This window comes from Naegleria fowleri, assembly GCF_008403515.1.
Source record: "Naegleria fowleri strain ATCC 30894 chromosome Unknown tig72, whole genome shotgun sequence".
Classification (NCBI taxonomy): Eukaryota; Heterolobosea; class Eutetramitea; order Acrasida; family Naegleriidae; genus Naegleria; species Naegleria fowleri.
Genome location: NW_025408004.1, coordinates 133,002 through 155,478, shown reverse-complemented (window position 1 = coordinate 155,478; position 22,477 = coordinate 133,002). Strand labels below are relative to the sequence as shown.

General features: G+C 35.6%; 7 protein-coding genes across 7 annotated transcripts; 5 read left to right on the top strand and 2 right to left on the bottom strand.

The window, feature by feature from the left end:
* Positions 1 to 57: 57 nt before the first annotated feature.
* FDP41_009657 (uncharacterized protein) lies at positions 58 to 975 on the bottom strand (the record flags this gene model as incomplete). The annotated part of the gene is made up of 2 exons (XM_044713638.1): positions 58 to 795; positions 850 to 975. The coding sequence occupies 2 exons, from the start codon at positions 973 to 975 to the stop codon at positions 58 to 60; spliced, it is 864 nt and encodes a 287-aa protein (XP_044556676.1).
* A 273-nt stretch (positions 976 to 1,248) lies between these two features.
* FDP41_009656 (uncharacterized protein) lies at positions 1,249 to 2,293 on the top strand (the record flags this gene model as incomplete). The annotated part of the gene is made up of 5 exons (XM_044713637.1): positions 1,249 to 1,489; positions 1,536 to 1,623; positions 1,741 to 1,983; positions 2,031 to 2,106; positions 2,156 to 2,293. 5 exons carry the CDS (start codon positions 1,249 to 1,251, stop codon positions 2,291 to 2,293), a joined length of 786 nt encoding a protein of 261 aa, XP_044556675.1.
* Positions 2,294 to 2,387: 94 nt separating this feature from the next.
* On the top strand, positions 2,388 to 2,987 carry FDP41_009655 (uncharacterized protein; the record flags this gene model as incomplete). Its single annotated transcript, XM_044713636.1, has 1 exon — positions 2,388 to 2,987. One exon carries the CDS (start codon positions 2,388 to 2,390, stop codon positions 2,985 to 2,987), a length of 600 nt encoding a protein of 199 aa, XP_044556674.1.
* Positions 2,988 to 3,078: 91 nt separating this feature from the next.
* On the top strand, positions 3,079 to 17,146 carry FDP41_009654 (uncharacterized protein; the record flags this gene model as incomplete). The annotated part of the gene is made up of 3 exons (XM_044713635.1): positions 3,079 to 3,331; positions 3,387 to 3,894; positions 3,958 to 17,146. The coding sequence occupies 3 exons, from the start codon at positions 3,079 to 3,081 to the stop codon at positions 17,144 to 17,146; spliced, it is 13,950 nt and encodes a 4,649-aa protein (XP_044556673.1).
* Positions 17,147 to 17,279: 133 nt separating this feature from the next.
* FDP41_009653 (uncharacterized protein) lies at positions 17,280 to 18,065 on the bottom strand (the record flags this gene model as incomplete). Its single annotated transcript, XM_044713634.1, has 1 exon — positions 17,280 to 18,065. The coding sequence occupies one exon, from the start codon at positions 18,063 to 18,065 to the stop codon at positions 17,280 to 17,282; it is 786 nt and encodes a 261-aa protein (XP_044556672.1).
* Positions 18,066 to 18,570: 505 nt separating this feature from the next.
* On the top strand, positions 18,571 to 20,442 carry FDP41_009652 (uncharacterized protein; the record flags this gene model as incomplete). The annotated part of the gene is made up of 1 exon (XM_044713633.1): positions 18,571 to 20,442. The coding sequence occupies one exon, from the start codon at positions 18,571 to 18,573 to the stop codon at positions 20,440 to 20,442; it is 1,872 nt and encodes a 623-aa protein (XP_044556671.1).
* Positions 20,443 to 20,756: 314 nt separating this feature from the next.
* Positions 20,757 to 21,822, top strand: FDP41_009651 (uncharacterized protein; the record flags this gene model as incomplete). Its single annotated transcript, XM_044713632.1, has 2 exons — positions 20,757 to 21,294; positions 21,470 to 21,822. 2 exons carry the CDS (start codon positions 20,757 to 20,759, stop codon positions 21,820 to 21,822), a joined length of 891 nt encoding a protein of 296 aa, XP_044556670.1.
* Between the last annotated feature and the right edge of the window lie 655 nt (positions 21,823 to 22,477).

The following is a 22,477-nucleotide window of genomic DNA, read 5'->3' as shown; positions in this document are numbered from 1 at the left end:
CATTTTTTATGAAATCTTTACGGTTATTTGATTCAATTTTTTTCAAGCGGGAGCTGCTCAAAAATAGGAGATTAGGAAGATCAATGCAGCAGCAGCGCACACCACAATAATAATGGCAATGCAAATAATACACATGATTTTGTTGGATCCTCCGACCTTATCAAGAGCGTTGTCAACTTTTGCATTAAGATTCTTGAGCTTGGTAACCTCTTCTTCGACTTTCTTGTCGATCTGTTCTAAAAGTCTGTTTTGTTCATTCAGTTCGTTCCCAATATCTAACGACATTTGATGAAGATCGTCCAGCTTCTTACTGAAAACATCAAGTCCTTGATCAATTTGTTTTTGCATATCCTGTACCTTCAGCATTGCTTGGGAAATATCAATAGTAGGAAGTTGAGACTTGGTGGCATCATCAGGAAGATTCTGCTCCAAAACAACACCGTCCATGACTCCACTTGATTTGTTTTCATTATCGAGATCATCTGCCCCTTCAAGAAGGTGAGATGTTGTCGTATCCTCCTTTGGATTTTTCTTACTGTCTTTGTCGTATTTTCTCTTTGACAGCAGTTCAAGTTCCAATATATGTTTTTTAATAAGCTCTATATCATTCTTTTGAGCTTTTATGAGTTCGGGGTCCACTTTCTTCAAGAATCGTTTCTTTGCGCTCTTCTCATGTATCTTAATAATTTTTTGGAGGTCGTCGTTCTTAATGGCCGATATCATCTTCCGCAAGTCATTGCTGAGCCTTGCTCTCACAGTAACTCCTCCCTTCGTGTTGTCTCGTTGTTTAATTTTCTGTTGTATTAAATCATTCAAAAATCATCATCCTATTTCAATTAAAGTACATACCTCTCTCGTTGCCATGATCTTTTTCGCTATAAGATATTTACAGGCATCAAAAGGAGTAAGCCCTTCTGTTTCATTTTCATCTCCGTCCAATTTTTGGCCCGATGTTTCTTCGTAGACTCGTACCATTCGGTTGATGCAATCTTGCATCGCTCCTCGTGAAAGCATCATCTTGAGGGTTTGAGGCACTCCAAATATTTTTTAAGAGTTTTCCTTAAGGCGAACGTTGCCTTCAGCGAAGGAACCTCAGAGTCGATATCCATTTTCAAGAGATCATCAACGATGAACGATGAATGGTAGCTTGGCCTGATCCGATACTGATTCTGCAGAATGGTTATGTCAAATTGAGGCTTTCTGGTGCTGGTATTCATAAATTCCCGAACAAACAACACAAATCAAAAAATGAACAAATTACGCCGATCACCTTTTCACCAACTTGGCCTCTTAAAATTATTTCGCAATTCCTCCGTCACATCATCACCATGTCCAATCCTCCAACAAATGTATTGTGAAACAATGATATCGACACCATCATTCCGAAAGTACTCTTCATTAACAAAGAGCTCGGGTCGTTGGTTGGAAAGGCAGAGACGAGATGCCTTTGTAAAGAAAGCAAAAATTGAAGGATACAGGTCAAGAGCTGGTAGGTTGGCATCGGAATTAAATAATATTGATTGATTAATTTTTAGCCTACAAGTTATTGGAAATTAATGAGAAATGCGGAAAGTTTTTGGAAAAGAGCAAAATAATTATTGATTTGGGTGCTGCTCCTGGAAGGTAAAGTTGATTCTGTTGTTTTTTAATTTTTCAAAAATAATTCTTTGTGATGAATCCGACCATGAGTCGATTAATGGATCAATTATTTCACATTAATGCATTGTGATGAATCCCAAGTTGGTCCCAGGTGGCAGCTGAGAAAATGAAATCGAACAGTAAATTAATCACTATTGATATCCTTGACATGGAGCCAATTCAATCTCCAGAAAATAAGAACATTAAAATTATTCATTTGAAAGGAAAATTTGAAGAGAGTATTCCACAAATAAGGAGTTATTTGAATGAAGATGAATATGCAGATTGTATTTTATCTGACATGGCACCAAACACAAGCGGAGTGAAAACTCTCGATCACAACAGGTAAGTGCATCCAGTAATGACCAGAAAATGATGTGAAAAATTTGAAGAATTATTTTCTTGTGTAATGCGGCCATTGATTTTGCATTTGAGGTTTTAAAACAAGGAGGATGCTTGTTGATGAAAGTATGTTGATTATTATTTTGTTGTGCATGTTAATTATTTAAATTGAAAGATCTTCAGCGGATCTGAAGATAGTGTTTTGAGGAACGAGCTTAAACAATACTTTGAAGATGTGCAATTCATAAAACCTGCTTCATCAAGATCCGAATCAAGTGAAACTTATGTATTTGCAAAAGGTTTTAAGGTGTAAATGCAGCATGTTCTTGAGAATGTTTGCCATCTATAAGACTGAAAATGCTTTCATCAGCAAATTGATCGAGAATCAAAAAAAAGAATCATAAAAAATGCTTCCATCCAATCATCACCTGCGTCGTAAGAGATTTCATGCTTGGGAATATATTGAACCCGAGTTTCCCGAAGACGTTCTGGATTTTTCAAAAGAAGAATTACCACATGGATTCGAACATCTTCGTTCACACAATTATTTCTTCTCCGAATTTGATATGGCCTATCCCAGTGGAATTAGCGAACAAAGTTTACCATCAGACATTCCCGATCAGCTTTTTGATGGTATTGATTTTTGTGAAGACTTGTGGGAAAACACTGTGCTATGTCAAACTAAAAAAAAGTATGATAAATTTTGCCAAAAAGATATTGCAAATTATTTGAAATGTCGATTAAAGAGAGACAACAACATTCGTGTGAGAACGTTGCAATACGAAACATACACCATGACACGAGAAGATTTACCAGAACTTTATAAAAGAAAGCAAGCTATTGAAGACAAAATTAAAATCGTTGAAAATGATTTGGCAAAGGCTATTAAACCTCCCTACCGTGATGTTTGTAAAGAACAATTACATTTGAACGATTTACAATTTTTAGATTTACGATTGTATTATCTAAAAAAGGCCTTGAGTTTGAAGGAACGAACGCAACTATAAAACTCAACATGGAGACGGCGAAGCTTCCGATCGATTCTCAGACTTGTTGTTGTAGTGGTTGGCGCGGGTGCTTTCTTGGCACAACAAAAAAATGATACAAAATACAGGGCATAGAGAAAATAAGGACTTGCTCATCAGCCAATGTATTGAATTTATAGTAAATGTAGGAGTATTACTTATTGATTGTGATCGGAATCAATTGAAAACACAATTCCGAAGCTTGGAAAAGCGAGAGATCATTTCCTTGTTTCTCTTTGAGAATGCTTATCCTGCTCTCTATCTTCAAAAGAGCCTTAGAGTCGAACATCAAAGACTAGAAGACTCTGAACATCAACTTGGAGAAGGTAAAGTAGAATCATGGAGATTCATCTTTAAAATAATATTGTTTATTGATGACAGAGGAATTGCTATACGACTACAATATTAGCAGTGAACTTGAATTTAAGGAAAATTCTTGGCTAGTTTGTTTCATAAAAACAGATGAAAAGAACTTTACAGACCAACTCTTGGAAGGGAAAAAATTGACCACTCTACTCCAAGTGGTCGAATTGAACAGCCAGCGAAATCCTTTTCAAAATCTCAACTCTTATTTATCTTTTGGATTTGAACCTTATTTATCAGCACTAGAAAAAAGAAATGAAAAAAGAATATCAGGATCAGTGCTGGAAACAATCAAGTCTCTGAGGCTTGAGATTAGTCATCAATGTCAATCGTTTTCAATACCTGAGCTCAACGTGTTTGATTTTGTTCATTCTGATATAAAAGACTTGATTAAAAAAGGTGCCACTTTGGACTCACTAAGCGATAAAATCACCAAGCTGAAAAACGAAACCAAGGTGGTAGAAGAAATCAGCAAAATGTCTCTTCAACTAGCTCAGGAAATTAGAGTTTTAATACAACGTGCAGAGTAAGTCATTAATTTTGAAAAATGTTCTATTAGCAACCTTTTCAGGGACATAAACATCCATAGTGTGTCTCATGAAATTAAATTTTGGAGTGACTTTGAAAAAGTTCTTTCCAAAGTTGATCAAGGCATGAAAAGCCAAGAGATAATCTACACACTTCATATTTTGAAAAATACGAGAAGAATGCAGGCTTTCACGGCTTTGAACACCACAGGTATAGAGGAGATGTTGATGAGAGCAAAAGAATGCAGTTCATTAATGCAAGATTTACCTATTTCCGAGTTTTTGTCAGCTAAAGATATCGACAAAATAACGGCTACCATAGCACAAATGTTTACATTGCTAAACAAATCAAAAATTTATCAAAACAAGGAGTCTTATCCAATGATGAGAGCTATCAAATTGGTTGAAGCGTTTTCCAGAGATGTAAACGAGAAACTCTTAGAAATTTTGAGGTCTATGCAGCTATTATTTATGCAGTTTGATGATTTCGACCATATTTCAAAAAACTGTATTGAATTGTTTACAACGTTGGATTCTGACATCAAAACGTTTTGTAAGATTGTCACAGACGTAACCAGAAAAAAACAGAAAATGGAGATAAGCAAGCTTGAACATGTAGGACTTCAAAAACGAATAGAAGAAATTAGAAATTTTAGGGTTCAACATGAAGAATTAAGAGCAGTCATTGAGAAAGTATTTCTAAACACAATGTCAGATCAACGTGAAACTAGCGTTTTGGAACAAGTAAACAAGGCCTTCGAAGAGTTGAAAGCATTGGAAGACAAAATCTTTGACACGTCCTCAGAGGGACAAGCCACTTGGAAAAATGCCCTGAAATCCTATCATGAAAAGATTGACAAAGCTGAAAATGTGATCGCACGAAAGCTTTCTGACCATCTCGGAGTTGCCAAGACTGCCAGTGAGATGTTTAGAATTTTCTCTAAATTCAATCCCTTGTTTTACAAGCCTCGCATTCGAAGCGCAATTCAACAATATCAAGAACAATTAGTACAAAGAGTGAAAGAGGATATTTCGAAACTCGAAGACAAATTTAAACAACACTATTCATTCTCCGAAACCGAGAAAATGAGCAAATTACGTGATTTACCCTCGATATCTGGATTTGTAATTTGGGCTAGACAAATTGAAAATCAATTAATAACTTATATGAAAAGAGTGGATGATGTTTTCGGTAACGGTTGGGAAAGGCTAAAAATTTTACGGAAAAAGGATTGCTTGTGGGGCTTCAACGAATCTTTGGCGGAGTTTATGGGTGTATCTTTCTCATTGATGCAATCTAAAATTTCAAATCATCCAATCTTAGGTCAAATTTCCAAACAAGAAATCATTGGAACAGCATTATCTCTTGCATTTCTTGAGCTTGTTTATCCTGACTCTGAGTCACAGTGGAGATATATAGCTATTGAGAGCAAGGAAATTTTGAAAAGAGAGCTTGAAAAAACTAAGAGCCCCTATGGTGATATTGTTCCAATTGCATTTGAGCTTCTCCAAGAAGAAAAAGTCGGAACTCGCCACATTGAAGAGAACAACTTAAGAAAAGAAGGAGAACGATTCAAAAATAAGCTCAATGGAAATATCTATACAGTTATTGAAAGATGGAACAATGAAATAATCGAAAAGCTCTTTAAGTGGAAGATATTTCATCTAAGTGATAGCACTGTTTCTGTTAAGGGATTTATTTTTGAAATAATGAAAAACAAAGGCGAAAAGATGGACATACGAGTTAATTTTGACAAGGATATTGGAATACTGATTAAGGAGGTTCGAAATATGTCTTCTCTTGAAATCGATATTAGAGTTAAACCGGAGATAAAGAATGTTGCTTCAGAAGCGGCCATTATTCATCCAATAGCAATGTCATTGATGGAAAGCCTTAAAACCTTCAAGAAGACAATGAAAAAGATTGATGATCGAAGCGATATAGTACCACTTACATCCAAATATTTGAAAAATGTTTACCAAAAGCTTTCAGAGGGGTTTGAGTTAACTTGGAGAAGTACCAAGTTAGAAAAGTATTCAAAGGAGCTGTATGAAGAGCTAAACAAGTTTTCATCAAATATTCACGAGTTGGTTCTTAAAGTGGGCAACATTTATGAACATTTAGAAACGTTACGGTCATGCAAAATTACATACAACAAGCTAGAATCAATACTTTCTGATATTCAAAAGATTGTTGATTCTCTTGCATTGGGAGGGGAAGTTGGGAATTTGTCAAATTGGGTGAAGATTCTCAACGACAATATTGAAACTATTTTGCTGGCTCGATTGAATGAATTAATGGATATGTGGCTCTCAGAATTCCAAAGCATGTACAGTCCAACCCTCGACGAACCTAACAAACTAGACGAAGACTTTGAAGCCAAAGAGCAAAATTATCACGAAAATGTTGAAGATTGTTCCATTTTCTCTCAGCTTAATATTTCAAAATTTGAAATTGAAATTAAGATTGTTAATAGATCAATGAAGGTAATTCCTTCAGTGCATAGGGCACAAGCGTACTGGACATCAAAATTGAGTACATGTCTATCTTGGATTTGCGATTTATGCGTTATTCAGAGTGATCGCTATGACAAGGCATTCACATCTGAAAAGAGAAAAACGTTTAAATACTTATTGGAAAGAGTTTCTGAAGAAAAGTTACACTCAATTTTTGTTTTGGTCCAAAAGTCTTCACGAAAGACAGATAAATATGTCCAACAATGGCTGCAATATCAATCCATGTGGGACATGGACATTGGGCAAGTAATGTCAGAGTTCAATGAACTTGAATCCTGGATTCAACTCTTGCAAGATTTTTCCAAAGCAAAACTCGTATCAGAGAATGGACTTTATTCAAAAGATTTTGGGCCAATAGTGGTAAACTACAGGGACGTATACGAAAAGCTTAATGTTAAGTTTGATGATACTTTGCGACAAATACTTTTAAGAGTCTCTACGGAAATGAAAGAATCCATGAAAAATGTTTTTAACAGCATTTCCAAGCAGAGAGACGAAATAGAGAGCGCAAGAGTGGAGAGAAGCACACAAGATGCCATCAAATTTTTGGGTCAAATCAAAAATATTAAGAAACAGTTCAGTACTTGGGAATTTAATATTAAATTATTCAAAGAAGGAGAAAAGCTCATCATTGATTACAATTGTAAACTCCCAGAAGGATGGATTTTTTCTGATAATGTTGAAAGCGAGTGGAAAGCACTTAAGCAGATTGCAGATTTGAAGAATGAATCAGTAAGGTCAATGAAAGATCAGATAACAAAGAATCTTCTAAGCGAAGAAAAGAAACTCTTTATTATGATGGATCAATTTTCAAATGAATGGAAATTAAAACGACCTCTTGAAGGAAATGTGGAACCACAAGAAGCTCTCAAGCAATTAGATTATCTTGAGAGCAAACTTTCTCAACTGAAGAGAGAACACATGAACATTTGTACAAGTAGAGAAGCCTTAGATATGGATATATTGAAAGTGGATAAACTTGATGCTTATTCTGAAGAATTACAAAACTTGAAAGATGTTTGGACTTCAGTGCACTCCATATGGACTGAGCTAAACATTCTAAGGGATCAAGCTTTCAACAGTATAATTTGTAAGACTGTTCATAACAAACTTACAGAGCTAATTGAAAGAGTGAAAAAGTTGAATCCATGGATGTTAACCTATTCTTCAGTTGAAAATCTTATTACAATAATAGAACAACACTTAAAGGAAATGGCCATTTTACGTTCTCTAAAAGAAGAGTGTATGAAAGAACGTCATTGGATAGAGTTAAGAAAATTGATTGGAGCAAATTGGGTCTTGACTCAACTGACACTTGGAGACATTTGGGATTGCAAAATTCTAAGCTATGAGAAAATAGTTCGTGCTATCCTTGAAAAAGCTCGTGGAGAATTCGGACTTGAGATTTACCTTTCTCAATCTCGAGATTTATGGAACACTATGAAATTTGATCTCACAAATTACAGCAACAAGTGTTATCTTGTAAAATCTTGGGACGAAGTTTCAACACAAATAATGGACAATTTAAAGACGTTTTCATCCATGAGAAACTCGCCTTTCTTCAAAGCTTTCGAAGATGAATGCTCATCTTTGGAAACCAAAGTTAACAGAATGAGAGTATTGTGTGATGTACTAAGTGATGTTCAAAGAGTATGGGTTTATTTAGAAGGCGTTTTTTCAGGTAATGTTGATATTCAATATCAACTCCCAAAAGAAGCCCAAAGATTTCAATCTATTGAACATGAATTCGTGTCTTTGATGAGAAAAATTCATGCGAATCCTCTTTGTTCTCAGGTTATTAACATTCCAAATGTTGTACCTTCATTAGAAAAGCTTTCAGAACAGTTAAATAAGCTTCAAAAATCTTTAGGAGAATATTTAGAAAAACAAAGGGCTGCATTCCCGAGATTTTACTTTGTTGGAGACGAAGATTTACTTGAAATTATTGGAAACTCTAATGATCCGCAAAAATTGCAAAAACATCTTAAGAAAATGTTCTCTGGAATTTCATCTCTTGAATTTAGAGACCATAAGGCAATTTCAATGTGTTCAAGAGAGTCTGAGATTGTTAAATTAGAGAACGAAATTCCTTTCAATTCCAATGATTCTGTTCACGTATTTTTGGCCAATTTAGAGGAAGAAATGCGACATACTCTTGGCCTACTCATGGATCGGTCAATTAGAATGTTGCAAGAATTGTTGGCACATGATAGAATAAGCGCTAAAGAGTTGGCTAATTGGATGTCAAGTTTTCCAACTCAAGTAATTGTTACTTCTGCTCAAGTGTGTTGGACTTTTCTTATGGAAAGACAGCTTCAATCTGCTTCTTGCAATCTATTTCTTGTATATCAAAAAGTAGTTGAGCTACTTGAAAATTTAACTGACATGTCTTTATCATGTTTTGGTCCTGAAAATACTTTGCGAAGAAAAAAGTGTGAACAATTAATTAATGAATTGGTCCATCAAAAAACAGTGACAAAGCAATTAATCACATCCAATCTCAAGAGTAATAAGAATTTTGATTGGCTCTATCATATGAGATTTTATTGGAATGAGCATGGCCAAAATGTGAAGGAGAAACTTGTTGTTAAAATTGCTAACGCAGAATTTTATTATGGATTTGAATATCTCGGTGTACTTGAAAAACTAGTACAAACTCCACTTACTGATAAGTGCTATTTAGCTCTTACTCAAGCACTCCATTCAAGACTAGGAGGATCACCATTTGGACCTGCAGGTACAGGAAAAACAGAAACAGTCAAATCTCTTGGAGCTCAACTAGCAAGATTTGTTCTAGTGTTTAATTGTGATGACACGTTTGACAGTAAGGCAATGGGCAGAATTTTCCTTGGTCTTTGTCAATGTGGAGCGTGGGGATGTTTTGACGAGTTCAACAGACTTAACGAAAAAATCATGTCGGCTGTATCACAACAAATCCAGACCATTCAAACTGCTCTTAGAGATCGAAAAACTGAGATTGAGTTAATAGGAAAAAGATGTTCGATACATGAAGCTACTGGTATATTTATAACAATGAACCCTGGATATGCAGGCAGATCAAATTTACCTGATAACCTCAAACAGCTATTTAGAAGTGTTGCTATGGTAAAACCTGATAAGGAACTAATTGCTCAAGTAATTTTATATTCACAAGGATTTAAGGATGCAGAATCTCTCGCCAGAAAAACTGTTCTATTTTTTGATTTGTGTAGAGATGAACTCTCCCAGCAATCTCATTATGATTTTGGACTACGGGCTTTAAAAAGCGTCTTGATCAATGCAGGATATTTAAAACGAAATGATCTTTCAAACCATTCATCCGAATCTAAAATTTTGATACAAAGCATCCAAAATACCATCATTCCCAAACTAGTTGGACGTGATGTTCTCCAACTTGCATCACTGGTGTCAAATATTTTTCCAGGAGTTGACACGGAAGAGAGCTCTTTGCAAGACCTTAAAAGATGTATCATTGAAACATGCAACAAGGAGCATTTGCTACCAGATGAAAAATGGATGAGTAAGCTTATTCAACTTTATAACATTCAAACACTCCATCATGGATTTATTTTAGTTGGACCAAGTGCCAGTGCCAAATCTACTACATGGAAAGTATTGCTGAAAGCATTAGAGAATTATGAAGGAATTTCTGGCAAATATCATGTCATTGATCCAAAGGCTCTCACTAAAGATGAACTCTATGGAAGACTTGATCCTGTCACTAGAGAATGGACTGATGGTGTATTTACGAATATTTTGAGAAAAATTATTAACTCACAGGAACGTTCAACTAGACATTGGATTATATTTGATGGCGATGTTGATCCAGATTGGGTGGAAAACCTGAATAGTGTACTTGATGATAACAAATTATTTACTCTACCCAACGGAGAACGATTAGCTCTCACAGAAAATGTGAGAATCGTTTTCGAAACGCATGATTTGAAGTATGCAACAATGGCGACTGTCAGTCGTTGTGGAATGATTTTCTTTAATGATGATATTTTAACTGAACAAATGATTGTTTACAACTACCTACAAACTCTTTCTTCGGACAACTCTACATCCGAGCCATCACAATTACGTTTCATTCAACAGAAAGTGGCAAATATTATTTCACCATTTTTCCACAATTTCATTACGAAATGCATTTCCTTTTCGAAACAACTTGAACATGTCATGGAATATTCTGCTATTCGATCTCTTACTTCCTTATTCTCTTTTATCAATGAGAGTATTAAGGCTGTACAAGATTACAATTTCACACATTTAGATTTCCCAATGAGTGATGAAGTCTTTCGAAAGTACATATCCAATAGATTTCTATTTGCGACTTTATGGGCCTTTTCTAGTTCTTGCAACACCAATATGAGAAAGAAATTTGCAGATTTTCTAATTTCCAATATTGAAGGTCGAATTGATCTTCCTTCCACAATAGCTGCTGGAAAGGATCTCACAGACTTTGAAGTGAATATCAACGATGGAGAATGGATACCTTTTTCACGAAGAGTTCCAAAGGAGGTGTTTGTAGACGATAACAAGATACTTGGTAATTCCATGATTCCTACTCTCGATACGGTACGAAATGACCATCTCGTTGAAACATGGATTCATGACCGAAAACCAATCATTTTGTGTGGTCCTCCAGGAAGCGGTAAAACTTTCTTGTTGACCTCTGTGTTGAAATCTCTTTCCAATGTGGAGAGTTGCTTCTTGAACTTTTCAAGTGCTACAACATCTTCCCTGATTTTGAAGTCATTAGAGTTGTATTGCAAAGTAACGAACACACCAAATGGATTAATCATGCATCCAAATCAAAATGGAAAGTGGTTAATCGTGTTTTGTGATGAAATTAACTTGCCAACAAATGATAATTATGGAACTCAAAGAGTCATAACATTCATGCGCCAATTAATTGAGCATGGTGGATTTTGGAGATATTCTGATCTTTCATGGATCAAATTGGAAAGGATCATGTTTGTAGGGTCATGCAATCCTCCAACAGATTCCGGAAGAACCTCTTTAAGCTTGAGATTTATGAGACATTGTCCTCTACTGTTTGTAGATTTCCCTGAAGAAGAGTCTCTCAAACAAATTTATAGAACCTTTTTGAAGGCCATCCTCCACAAACTTCCAAACTTGTCTCAACACGTAGAGCCATCAACAAAAGCCATGGTCGAATTTTATTTAAGCTCGCGGAACCAATTCACCACCGAGCAACAACTTCACTACATTTACAGCCCAAGAGAACTCAGTCGATGGATTCGAGCTCTTCAAGAAGGTCTGAAGAATATCAATTTTGTATCCTTGGATGATTATGTACGATTGTTGGCGCATGAGGGATTACGAATTTTCAGTGATCGATTGGTCTCAGACGAAGAACGACAATGGACCGACAGAACATTGGACTCGATCCTTTTGAAACATTTTCCAATGATTACTGAGAGTGCTCTCCAAAGACCAATCATGTTTTGCAAGTGGCTCTCTAATAGTTACAATTCTGTTGAAAAACAAGAGTTGAAGTTATTCCTAGAGCAGAAATTGAAATTATTCTCTGAAGAAGAATATGATGTGCATTTGGTTCTCTTTGATTCCGTTATGGAACACATGTTGAGAATTGACCGTGTGTTGAAACAACCACTTGGTCATCTCCTACTGTGTGGACATAGTGGAACTGGAAGAGCGTTGCTTGCAAGATTTTGTGCTTGGATGAACGATTTTAGTGTCTTTCAAATCAAAGCACATAAAAATTATGGAATTAAGGACTTTGAAGAAGATTTACGTAAAGTACTCAGACGTTCTGGATGCAAAGATGAAAAGATTTGCTTCATTTTTGATGAATCAAATATTCTAAAACCAAGCTTCCTCGAATATATGAACTCACTATTAGCAAGTGGTGAAGTCCCTGGTCTTTTTGAAGCTGATGAATATACCAATCTTATCAACATGTGCAAGGATGCTGCAACTATGAGCAACGTTTTGAACCTTGATACTCCTGAGGAGATCTATCAGTGGTTTGTTACACAAGTTCAAAAGAATCTTCATATTGTGTTCACTATTAATCCAGCAAATGCAGATTTCAAGTCAAGAGCTGCAACTTCTCCAGCTTTGTTCAACCGATGTGTAATTGATTGGTTTGGATCATGGCCCTATCAAGGTCTTCAAGAAATTGCTTCCTCATTTACAAGTAAGATTACAAAAGACTTCTTTTCAAAAGATACTACCAATATTACAACAATTTCGGATGCCTTAGTTCAAATGAATTATTGTGTAGAAAAGGTTGGAATGGATTGGGAACGCAAATCAGGAAAGAAATTATTTTTATCACCAAGACATTTCCTCGATTTCATCAAACAGTTGGATCAAATATATTGGGAAAAACGAAAAGAGATCCAGGAACAACAAACTCACACTGAAAGAGGATTAAAACGCCTAAAGGATACAGAAGATTATGTCATTTCTCTTCAAAATCAGTTGAAAGAACAGGAGGTCAAACTACATATCAAGAATGCTCAAGCAAAAGAAAAACTTGATCAAATTGTTGAAAATCAAAAAGATGCTGAAAACAAGAAGCAACAATCGATACTTTTATCTCAACAATTAGAAGAAAAAAGTGTCGGAATTAATAAGAGAAAGACTCAAAGTCAAAAAGAGCTCGACGAAGTGCAACCTTTACTGTTGAAATCGAGAGAAGAAGTGAAAAAAATTGAAGCCAAACATATCCAGGAACTTAGAGCGTTCAACAATCCTCCTCCTATAGTCAAAAAGGCCTTAGAAGCGGTTATCATTCTATTAAGCCCAAATGATTGGGAGAAGAGTGTACCTGCATGGCAAGACATCAAAAAAGTTGTCAGTTCATTGGATTTTATTACAAATATTCGAACGTTTGAGCCTGATGCAAACAACATACCTCGAAAGTTAAGGGTCCGACTACAACAACAATACTTGGATGACCCAAATTTGGAGGAATCAAAAGTATTCAATGCTAGCAAGGCATGTGGCCCTCTTATTTTATGGCTCTCTTCATGTGTTAAATACTCTGACATTGTAGAAAAGATTGCTCCACTTAAGGCTGAGGTACTCGCATTAGAAAAAGAAAGCGAAATTCTTCAAGAAAAAGAGCATCAAATTCAACAAGTCATTAGAGAGCTAAAAACCAAAATCAATGAGTTCACAAATGAGTACACTATGTTGGTTCAAGAAACCAAATCTATTGAAATGGAAATTAATATTGTCAAGTCAAAAGTAATAAGATCAAAATCACTCATTGAAAGTCTTTCACAAGAGGCCACAAGATGGTCAGAACAAATTGGACAGTACCACAAACAACAGCTCACTCTACTAGGAGATTCAATACTTTCAGCAGCATTTTTAGCCTATTCTGGATTCTTTGATGAACAAAATAGAAAGAATCTAATGTATATATGGGTATCTATTTTAACCAAATTCAACATTGAGTACAAGGAAAATATTAACTTGGTTGATTATCTCTCAACCCCTCAGCAGAGACTCAATTGGGAATCAAACAAACTTTCAGTCAATGATGAAATTTCCTTACAAAATGCTGTAATTTTGGAAAGATTTAATAAGTTCCCGTTAATAATTGACCCAACAGGCCAAGCGACAGAGTTTATTTATAATTACTACAGACCAAGAAATATTATCAAAACAAGTTTTACAGATGACTCCTTCATGAAAAGTTTAGAAAATGCTATGAGGTTTGGAACTCCTCTATTGGTGACTGATGCTGAACATGTAGATCCAATTTTGAATCCTGTACTCAATAGGCATGTGAAAAAAGTAGGAGGTAGAAACATTGTAAATCTTGGAAATCAGGATATTGATTTATCTCCAACTTTTGTCTTAATCCTCACTACTAGAGATCCCTCACATCAATATGAACCAGACTTGTCAAGCAGAGTGACCTTTGTTAATTTTTCAGTGACACCATCAAGTTTAAGAAATCAATGCCTTTCTGCCATTCTGCAAAAGGAGAACCCTGAAATTGATATACGGAGATCTGAGCAGTTAAAGCTCCAAGGTGAATATAAGGCCAAACTAAGAGAACTCGAAAATACTCTACTGTCGTTATTGAGTTCATCAAAAGGATCAATTTTGGAGAATGAAACACTTGTTGGTACACTAGAAAAACTTAAAGATAATTCAAAAGAAATTGAAAATAAGAAACGAGAATCTGAAAGAGTAATTGATACTTTGAGTATCATGAGCGAGGTTTTCTGTCCGCTAGCAGCTTATTGCAGTACCATCTACTTTACGTTAACTCAACTTTCAGAAATCAATGCTCTCTATTATTTTTCTCTTGCTATATTAATCAAAACTTTGAATGAGATTTTAGCACTTTCCCAAGACAGCGTTAAAAATAGAGTAGAATTCTTATCAGAAAAACTGTTTTTTGAAATTTATAGAAAAGTTTCAAGAAGTCTCCTGCATAATGATCGATTGACTTTAGCTATGAAGTTAGCTCAGATCAAAATTGGAAATATAATATCACATGAAGAAAAAGCGTATCTACTAGAAGATCTGGTTGGTACATCGAACATTGCATTCAATGAAAATGGTGTCATTGTGCTTGGCCAGTTTCAACGCCACATGATGGAAAAGTTACAAAAAATTTCACCATTCCGTAATATTGTTAAACACCTTGAGGAACACAAAGTCCATTGGAAACAGTTCATTTTGGAAGAAACAACTCTATTGCCTGATTGTTTTGAACCTTCTCATAACCCTATTATAGACGCATATAGACGAATGATGGTTGTTAAAACATTGAAGCCTGAACTCTTGGTTCAATATATGAAAGAATTTATTGGAACTGTATTCGGAAGAAACTTTTTAGAACTCGATTGGAATATTAGCTCAATTGTGGAACATGAGGCAGACAAATTTACACCTCTAATTCTTGCTTCTGTATCAGGTTATGATGCTTCCATTCACATTGAGGAATTAGTTCGCAATTCTCAACACCATTGTACCTCCATAGCAATGGGATCCATTGAGTCCAATGAGCAAGCTGATAGAGCCATTAGTTATGCTTTTAAACATGGAAGCTGGGTATTACTGAAGAACGTTCACTTGGATCCTGATTTTCTATATACTTTGGAAAAGAAACTTCACTCTCTTAAATATGAACATTCTGTTCATAATTCATTTAGACTATTCTTGACGAGCGAAATTCATGCCAACATTAATCACAATTTACTTCGAATGTCATATACGCTTGTATTTGAGTCTTCACAAGGAATCAAAAACTGTCTTTCTCAAACATTCTCGAATCTCAAAAGAAGCGATTTGGAAAAGCCTCCTGTTGAAAGAGCGAAATTGTACATGCTTGTTTCATGGCTACATGCTGTTCTTCAAGAGCGTTTGAGTTACCCTCCAATAGGTTGGTCCAAAAAGTATGAAATCAATTATAGTGATCTTAAATGGTCGTTTGACACTGTTGATAAATGGGTAGATCTCATTTCAGAAGGTAGACAAAATGTGAAACCTGAGACTCTTCCATGGAAAGCATTACACATTTTGTTGGGAGAATCTATTTATGGGGGGAAAATAGATAATGAATACGATCAAATCATTCTTAATTCATTCATTGCTGACATTCTTACACCTTCAAGTTATGAGAGCAGTTTTACTTTACCTGGTATTGGTCAGAATGGAATGAATTTCACAAAATACGATCAAATCTTGAATGCGATCGAAACAATTCCACAACAAGAACCAGAGTGGCTTGGACTTCCCCACAACATTTCTCAACTCACGAATATTAATGTTGCAAATTTGACAATCAGACAAGTCCTTAAAATCAAAGATATGATAGAAGAAGACTCTGCAGAGCTGTTAGAATCTATTGTGTCAGATCGAGTAACCACCCCTATGGTAGACTCATCCATTGAATTCATCCAAAAGACAGTTCTTGATTGGTTAGATCAGCTCCCCACTAGCTTTGATGAAAAGTTAGCAACACAGCCCACCACTCTTTATGACCAAAAACTTTACTTGTTTTTCAAGAATGAAATTGAGAAACTCAACGAAATTTACAACATTGTTAAAACTGATTTGATCAATATTACAAAGATTAATAATCGAAAGATAAAATGCAACAATTATTACAGAAAGGTGATCAATGATTTGATAAAGGGAGTAACACCTTCATTGTGGTCGTATGGATATCAATATTTGGAAGGAATAACAGTCAACATGTGGTTTTTAGATTTTACACAAAGGTTGTTGCATTTTAATGAAATTAGAGAAAATTTCGCAACCCAAGTAAGATTTAACAATAACAGGGGATGTGTTTGGCTTGGAGGGTTATTGAGTCCAGAGGCTTACCTTACAACATTACGAGAATATACTGCAACTAAATACAATATTCCACTGGAAAAGCTTGAGCTCAAAGTATTTGATTGGTCAGAATCAAATGATGATCAAAAAGATGTTTTTATGATTGAAGGACTCATTCTACAAGGTTGCACCTGGAGTGAAAACAAGCTTGCTCTTGGAAAGGATCTGAGCTCTCAAGTATCACTCCTTAAAATTGGGTGGGAAGAATGCAACAACTCAAAATTGAAAGACAACAATTCTCGTATTAAGATTCCACTTTATCACAACTCCTCTCGAAAGAAGTTGTTATGCTCGCTTTTCCTGAAATATGACGAAAGTCTTTCTGTGAATTCAATATATCAGAGAGGTACAGCTATCATTGCAAAAGAATAAACTGTCCGCGCTTACATTCTGAATATAATTTTGTCACAACTTTCGGCCTTCACCATTGTCAGTCGGATTTACAATATAAGTGTCTCTCATGAAAGCTAATGCAAACATGGTACCCATTTAACCATGTTGATTGTTAAAGTTTATCTGTCGACTGTTTTTGTTTCTCCAAATTCATCTGTTTAACGATTTCCAACTTTGCATTTCCTTGCCACTCACTAATAAACTTCATTATCTTTTCTTGTCTGGTTGGCTGTTTTTTAAATTCTAGCTCTGAAAACAAGGTGTGAATTAGGATATCCAGAAACTTCCCCTCTCTGTCATTCAGCTCGTGTTGAGATCTTTTGATGTGTTTTCGAATGTTTTGCTCAAAGCTCTCTTTGCTGTCCTCTACGTTCACAATTTGTTCAATAACTTTCCTAGATAAATAGGCAACAATGTCATAGTCTATCAGATTTGTACTTTCAATTTTCTGAAAATAATTTGTGGGGTTGTTGCATCTTCTCAATAAGCAACTCTCAACGCTCATGTATGGTCTACAACAATATTTGATGGTTTCTTTCATATAGAGCACTCCTGGCTCAATTTCTATCGCAAAAATTCCAGAGCCAAATAACTTGACCAAATTATTTTCTAATTGTTTCCATGCTGTATTCTCTAGCAGAGGATAATAGAAAAGCCAATCGAATAAAATAATTTTTCTCTGAGAATATTTTGAACAATAGATAAAACAATTTTTAACTAATTTTCTCACTTTCTTCAATGGATAAACATTCCTTTCAATAAATTCTAGAATAATTTTCGAAATGACAATTTCAGAATTTGCTCTTCGGAGCAATAGAAAATCAAAGGTGTTGAAACAAACACTCAATACACCCTCTTTGACTTTTTCCAATATCAGTGGAGAAAATTGATGACTCATTTCCAAACAATTTAATGATTCACGTGATGAAAAAAGAAATTTGGCGATGAAAAGTCTTGAATCATTTTTTTCTGTGCAAAGGAATGAACTCCGTCGTCGTTGAAATTATATAACAACAACAGAAAAAACTCTACAATGAATGTTTTCCATCAAACAACTAACTCCATAGGTTCACACAAGATCATCATGTCTCATAGGATGCACCCTATTGATTCCATCCAATCTTTACTATCGGTTGATAATATTTCAAAAACCATTCATTTAAAAAAATACAGGGATGGGTTTATTCGATGATAAACGTTGTTCGATGGTTTATATGTACATTATTTACAAGCCGAACGTAAGATACGTAGTGACTTCCTAGCAGGCACCCCGGAAGTAAAGGTGTTTAAACTGCTCACGATAACAGCAGCAACCCCTGGCATTCGAACGCTGGACCAGTTGGCTGCCACAGGTCCAGAAAAACCACTCGGCCATATGCGGGCAGCACCATTCATTTAAAAAAATGAAGCAAGGCTTTTCTTCCATGTTTAAAAGAAGATGCAACACCTCTTCGGGATTGAATTTAAAATCATCATCCTTGCATCATCATCATTGGAACCAAAAGAAGTGCAACCTCCTCATAAAATATACTTCTCCTATTAGTAGTACTCGGAGAAATATTTCTCGGAAAGAAGAACAAACAACGAGTGCGGAAAAACCATGGACAAATGGACCCGGTTTGGAGTACTTTATGAACAAAGCGATGAATAATAAGTTGGATGTCACCTCCAACAATGGTGAGCAAGATGTTTTAGAATCAAACTCTCCATCTTTCTCAACAACACCAAAACAAAGAGGTGTTTTTATAGAAACATATGGATGTCAGATGAACGTTTCTGATACACAAATAATTTTAAGTATAATGAACAAAGCTGGATACAAACTGGTTGAGAAGGAAGAGGAAGCAGATGTTATTCTTTTAAATACTTGTGCAATTAGAGAAAATGCTGAAAACAAAATTTGGATTCGTTTGCACAATTTGAAGAAGAAACGATTTATGAATAAGCAATTACATAATTTTCATCCAGATTTATATCCTGTGAGTGGTGTTCAAGTAGGCGTGCTGGGATGCATGGCTGAGAGACTGAAAACTAAACTCATTGAAACTAAAATGGTTGATGTAGTGGTTGGTCCAGATCAATATCGAGAATTGCCAAATCTGTTAGTAAAGAATGAAGAATCTGAATTGGAAAATCGTAGAAAACCGGAAGAGGGTAATGATGTGGTGGAAGGAAGACAAGCTCAAATTAATGTCATGCTTTCTCAAGATGAAACATATGCAGATATTGAACCTATCCGTGTTGGAGACACTGGCAAAAGTGCATTTGTATCTATTATGAGAGGTTGTGACAATATGTGCTCGTACTGCATTGTTCCATTCACAAGAGGAAGAGAACGATCAAGAGATATTAAAAGTATTTTAGAGGAAGTGAAGCAACTATCAAAGAATGGTGTGAAAGAAGTTACTCTATTAGGTCAAAACGTGAACTCATATCGTGACACTTCTCCAAGCGAATTCCAAGACAAATATGCTCATTTATCTGAGAAGATCATTGAAAACACGGATGGATTTAAATCAATTTACAAACCAAAAGTTGGAGGAATTACATTTACAGAATTATTGTACGAGGTCTCACAAATTGATCCTGAAATGAGAATTCGATACACAAGTCCGCATCCTAAGGACTATCCTGACAATCTTATTGAACTAATTCGTGAGACTCCAAATATTTGTAAACAAATTCACCTTCCAGCACAAAGTGGAAGTAGCAAAGTATTGGAATTAATGCGAAGAGGTTATACAAGTGAGTCCTATAGAAAGTTAGTAGACAGAATTAAGGAAAGAATTCCAAACGTTGCTCTCTCATCAGATTTCATTGCTGGTTTTTGTGGAGAAACTGAAGAAGATCATCAACAAACATTAGATTTATTGAATTATGTCAAATATGATCAGGCATATCTTTTTGCATATTCCTTGAGAGAGAAAACACATGCTCATCGAAATTACCAAGACGACGTTCCTCCAGAGGTTAAGAATCAACGATTGAACGAATTAGTTCAAACCTACAAAAACAATCTATCACAACAATATGCTAAAGAAGTTGGAACTCAACAATTAGTATTAATTGATTCGAGTTCAAAGAGAGATCCAGAAAACTATTGGGTTGGAAGAACTGATAACAACAAAAGAGTGGTCATTCCCAAATGGGGAGATTATGGTATTGGAGATTATGTGAGTGTTACAATTGGAAATTGGGGTGGTCAGACTTTATTTTGTGATTTGGAAAAACCAATAGAAAGGACATCACTTCAAGCATTCTATCAAAGACAATAATAAACTGTCAGAGATTGATTGTCAGTTCAACAAAATTGTTGCACACTATTTGCTTCTTCAAAAAATAATGTGAATCAACGAAAAATTGAGTTCATTCAACCATTGAAAATTATGTGAGATTCCAATCTCTATGATTGGATGTCCTGTTTTTGTTCCATTCAACAGACAAACTCAAACTCATGAGTAACATTTGTTTGGACGCAATCACCCATTTACCAAAGAGAGCACTGCAGGTCTTTCACGCTCAAAAACGTTTGTCGTTAAAAAAAACTTTGAAAAAAATATCAACCAACCACCACAAACACCATCACACCATGCCAAGAGAAGAAGAAAACCAATACTCTGACGAGGAACAACAACAACAACAAGAAAACCAAAACGAAGACGATAACCTCTTAAAGAGAAAGAGAGGGGATGATGATGAACAAGATCAAGATGAGGATAACAACAAGAAGCAAAAGTATGACTATGATGCTAGGGCCCCATACACTGTAATGCTCAGAAACCTTCCATATTCCACCACCGAGGATCAAATCAGAGAAAGACTTTCAAGCTATGGTAATATTGTTAGAGTCAACATTCCAGTTAATGAACGTAACCAATCTAGAGGATATGGCTTTGTTGAATTTGAAGACGTTGAATCTGCTCAAAAAGTTGTTGCTTTGAAGGCTATGAACATGGATGGAAGAGATGTTGCTTTACAACAATCAAAGGCTAGAGATGAATTCTCTGGAAGAACCAACCAAGTTTTCGTGGGTAATTTGCCTGATTCTGCCACAAAGGATGACATCCGTAACTTGTTCTCTGACTGTGGTGATATTGAAGAAGTTAGAATGCCAGAAGATAATAATGGTATGTTGGTGATACTCACGATTGTTTGATGATCATCAAATTATTTGTTTGTTTTGTATTTAATTTTTATTTATGTGATGATGGATTCCGCTTGATGATGCCATCAATTTGGACTAATTCGTTAAACACCTGACACTTTTCCAACAATATTTATCAATCCTCAACAATAACACAGGCAAGAAGAAGGGTTTCGCCTTTGTCCAATTCACTTCAACCGATCCAGTTAAGGAGGCACTCAAGAAGGACGGTATCGAATTCCAAGGAGTTAATATTAAAGTCAATGAAGAAAAGAGCACCAGAATGAAACAAAGAAAAGAAAGAGGTGGAAGATTTGATGACAGACGTGGTGGTGATAGACGTGGTGGAAGAAGATTTGACGATAGACGTGGTGGAAGATTTGATGACCGCGGAAGAAGAGATGATCGTGGCGGCAGATTTGACGATAGACGTGGTGGTGACAGACGTGGTGGATATGAAGAACGTAGAAGAGATGATCGTGGTGGAAGAAGATATGATGACAGAAGATAGATCTTTGTCGACTTTCCTTGAATCCTAAATCCATGTGTATTCTCTAAACATTCCTATTCCATATTATGTGTCCAAGTGTTGGTTCCTCAACCTTATTGTTTTCTTCCTGTATGCCAAAGTTCCTGCTTCAGTGTCGTTTCAGTGCTGAGTTTGCCATGTCGAGTAACATATGGAAATGTGTGTCTCAATAATGCATTATTATTGAGACACACATTTCCACGTGTTACTCGACAATGTGTTCCTCTTGTGCTCTCGTTCTTTGCACTAATGCTCATTCCTGCATCTGGCCTACAAACAAGACTCTCATTTTGTGGTGGTTGTGGTTATGCAATCAAATAGATAGCGGGAATTTGGTATAACTAGTTCATGGTTATGCAATCAAATAGGTAGTGGGTACTTGGTGAGTGTCTATAACCGGACATCCATACATTCCTGGTAGGTAGTAATAAAGCAATTATTCTATTATCGATGTCATACAATATTGTAGACGTGGCACTCATCCCTACTTTTGAATAACGTTGCTGAATTTCCACTTTACCTCTACTGCGCCGAATTCTCTGAGTTTAGTATGTCTTTCAACAAAAGCAGACATTGTTCTATTTTAGTGTTTTTAGACAATTATCCTCAGGTCATTTTTGAACCATGTCCAAAATCT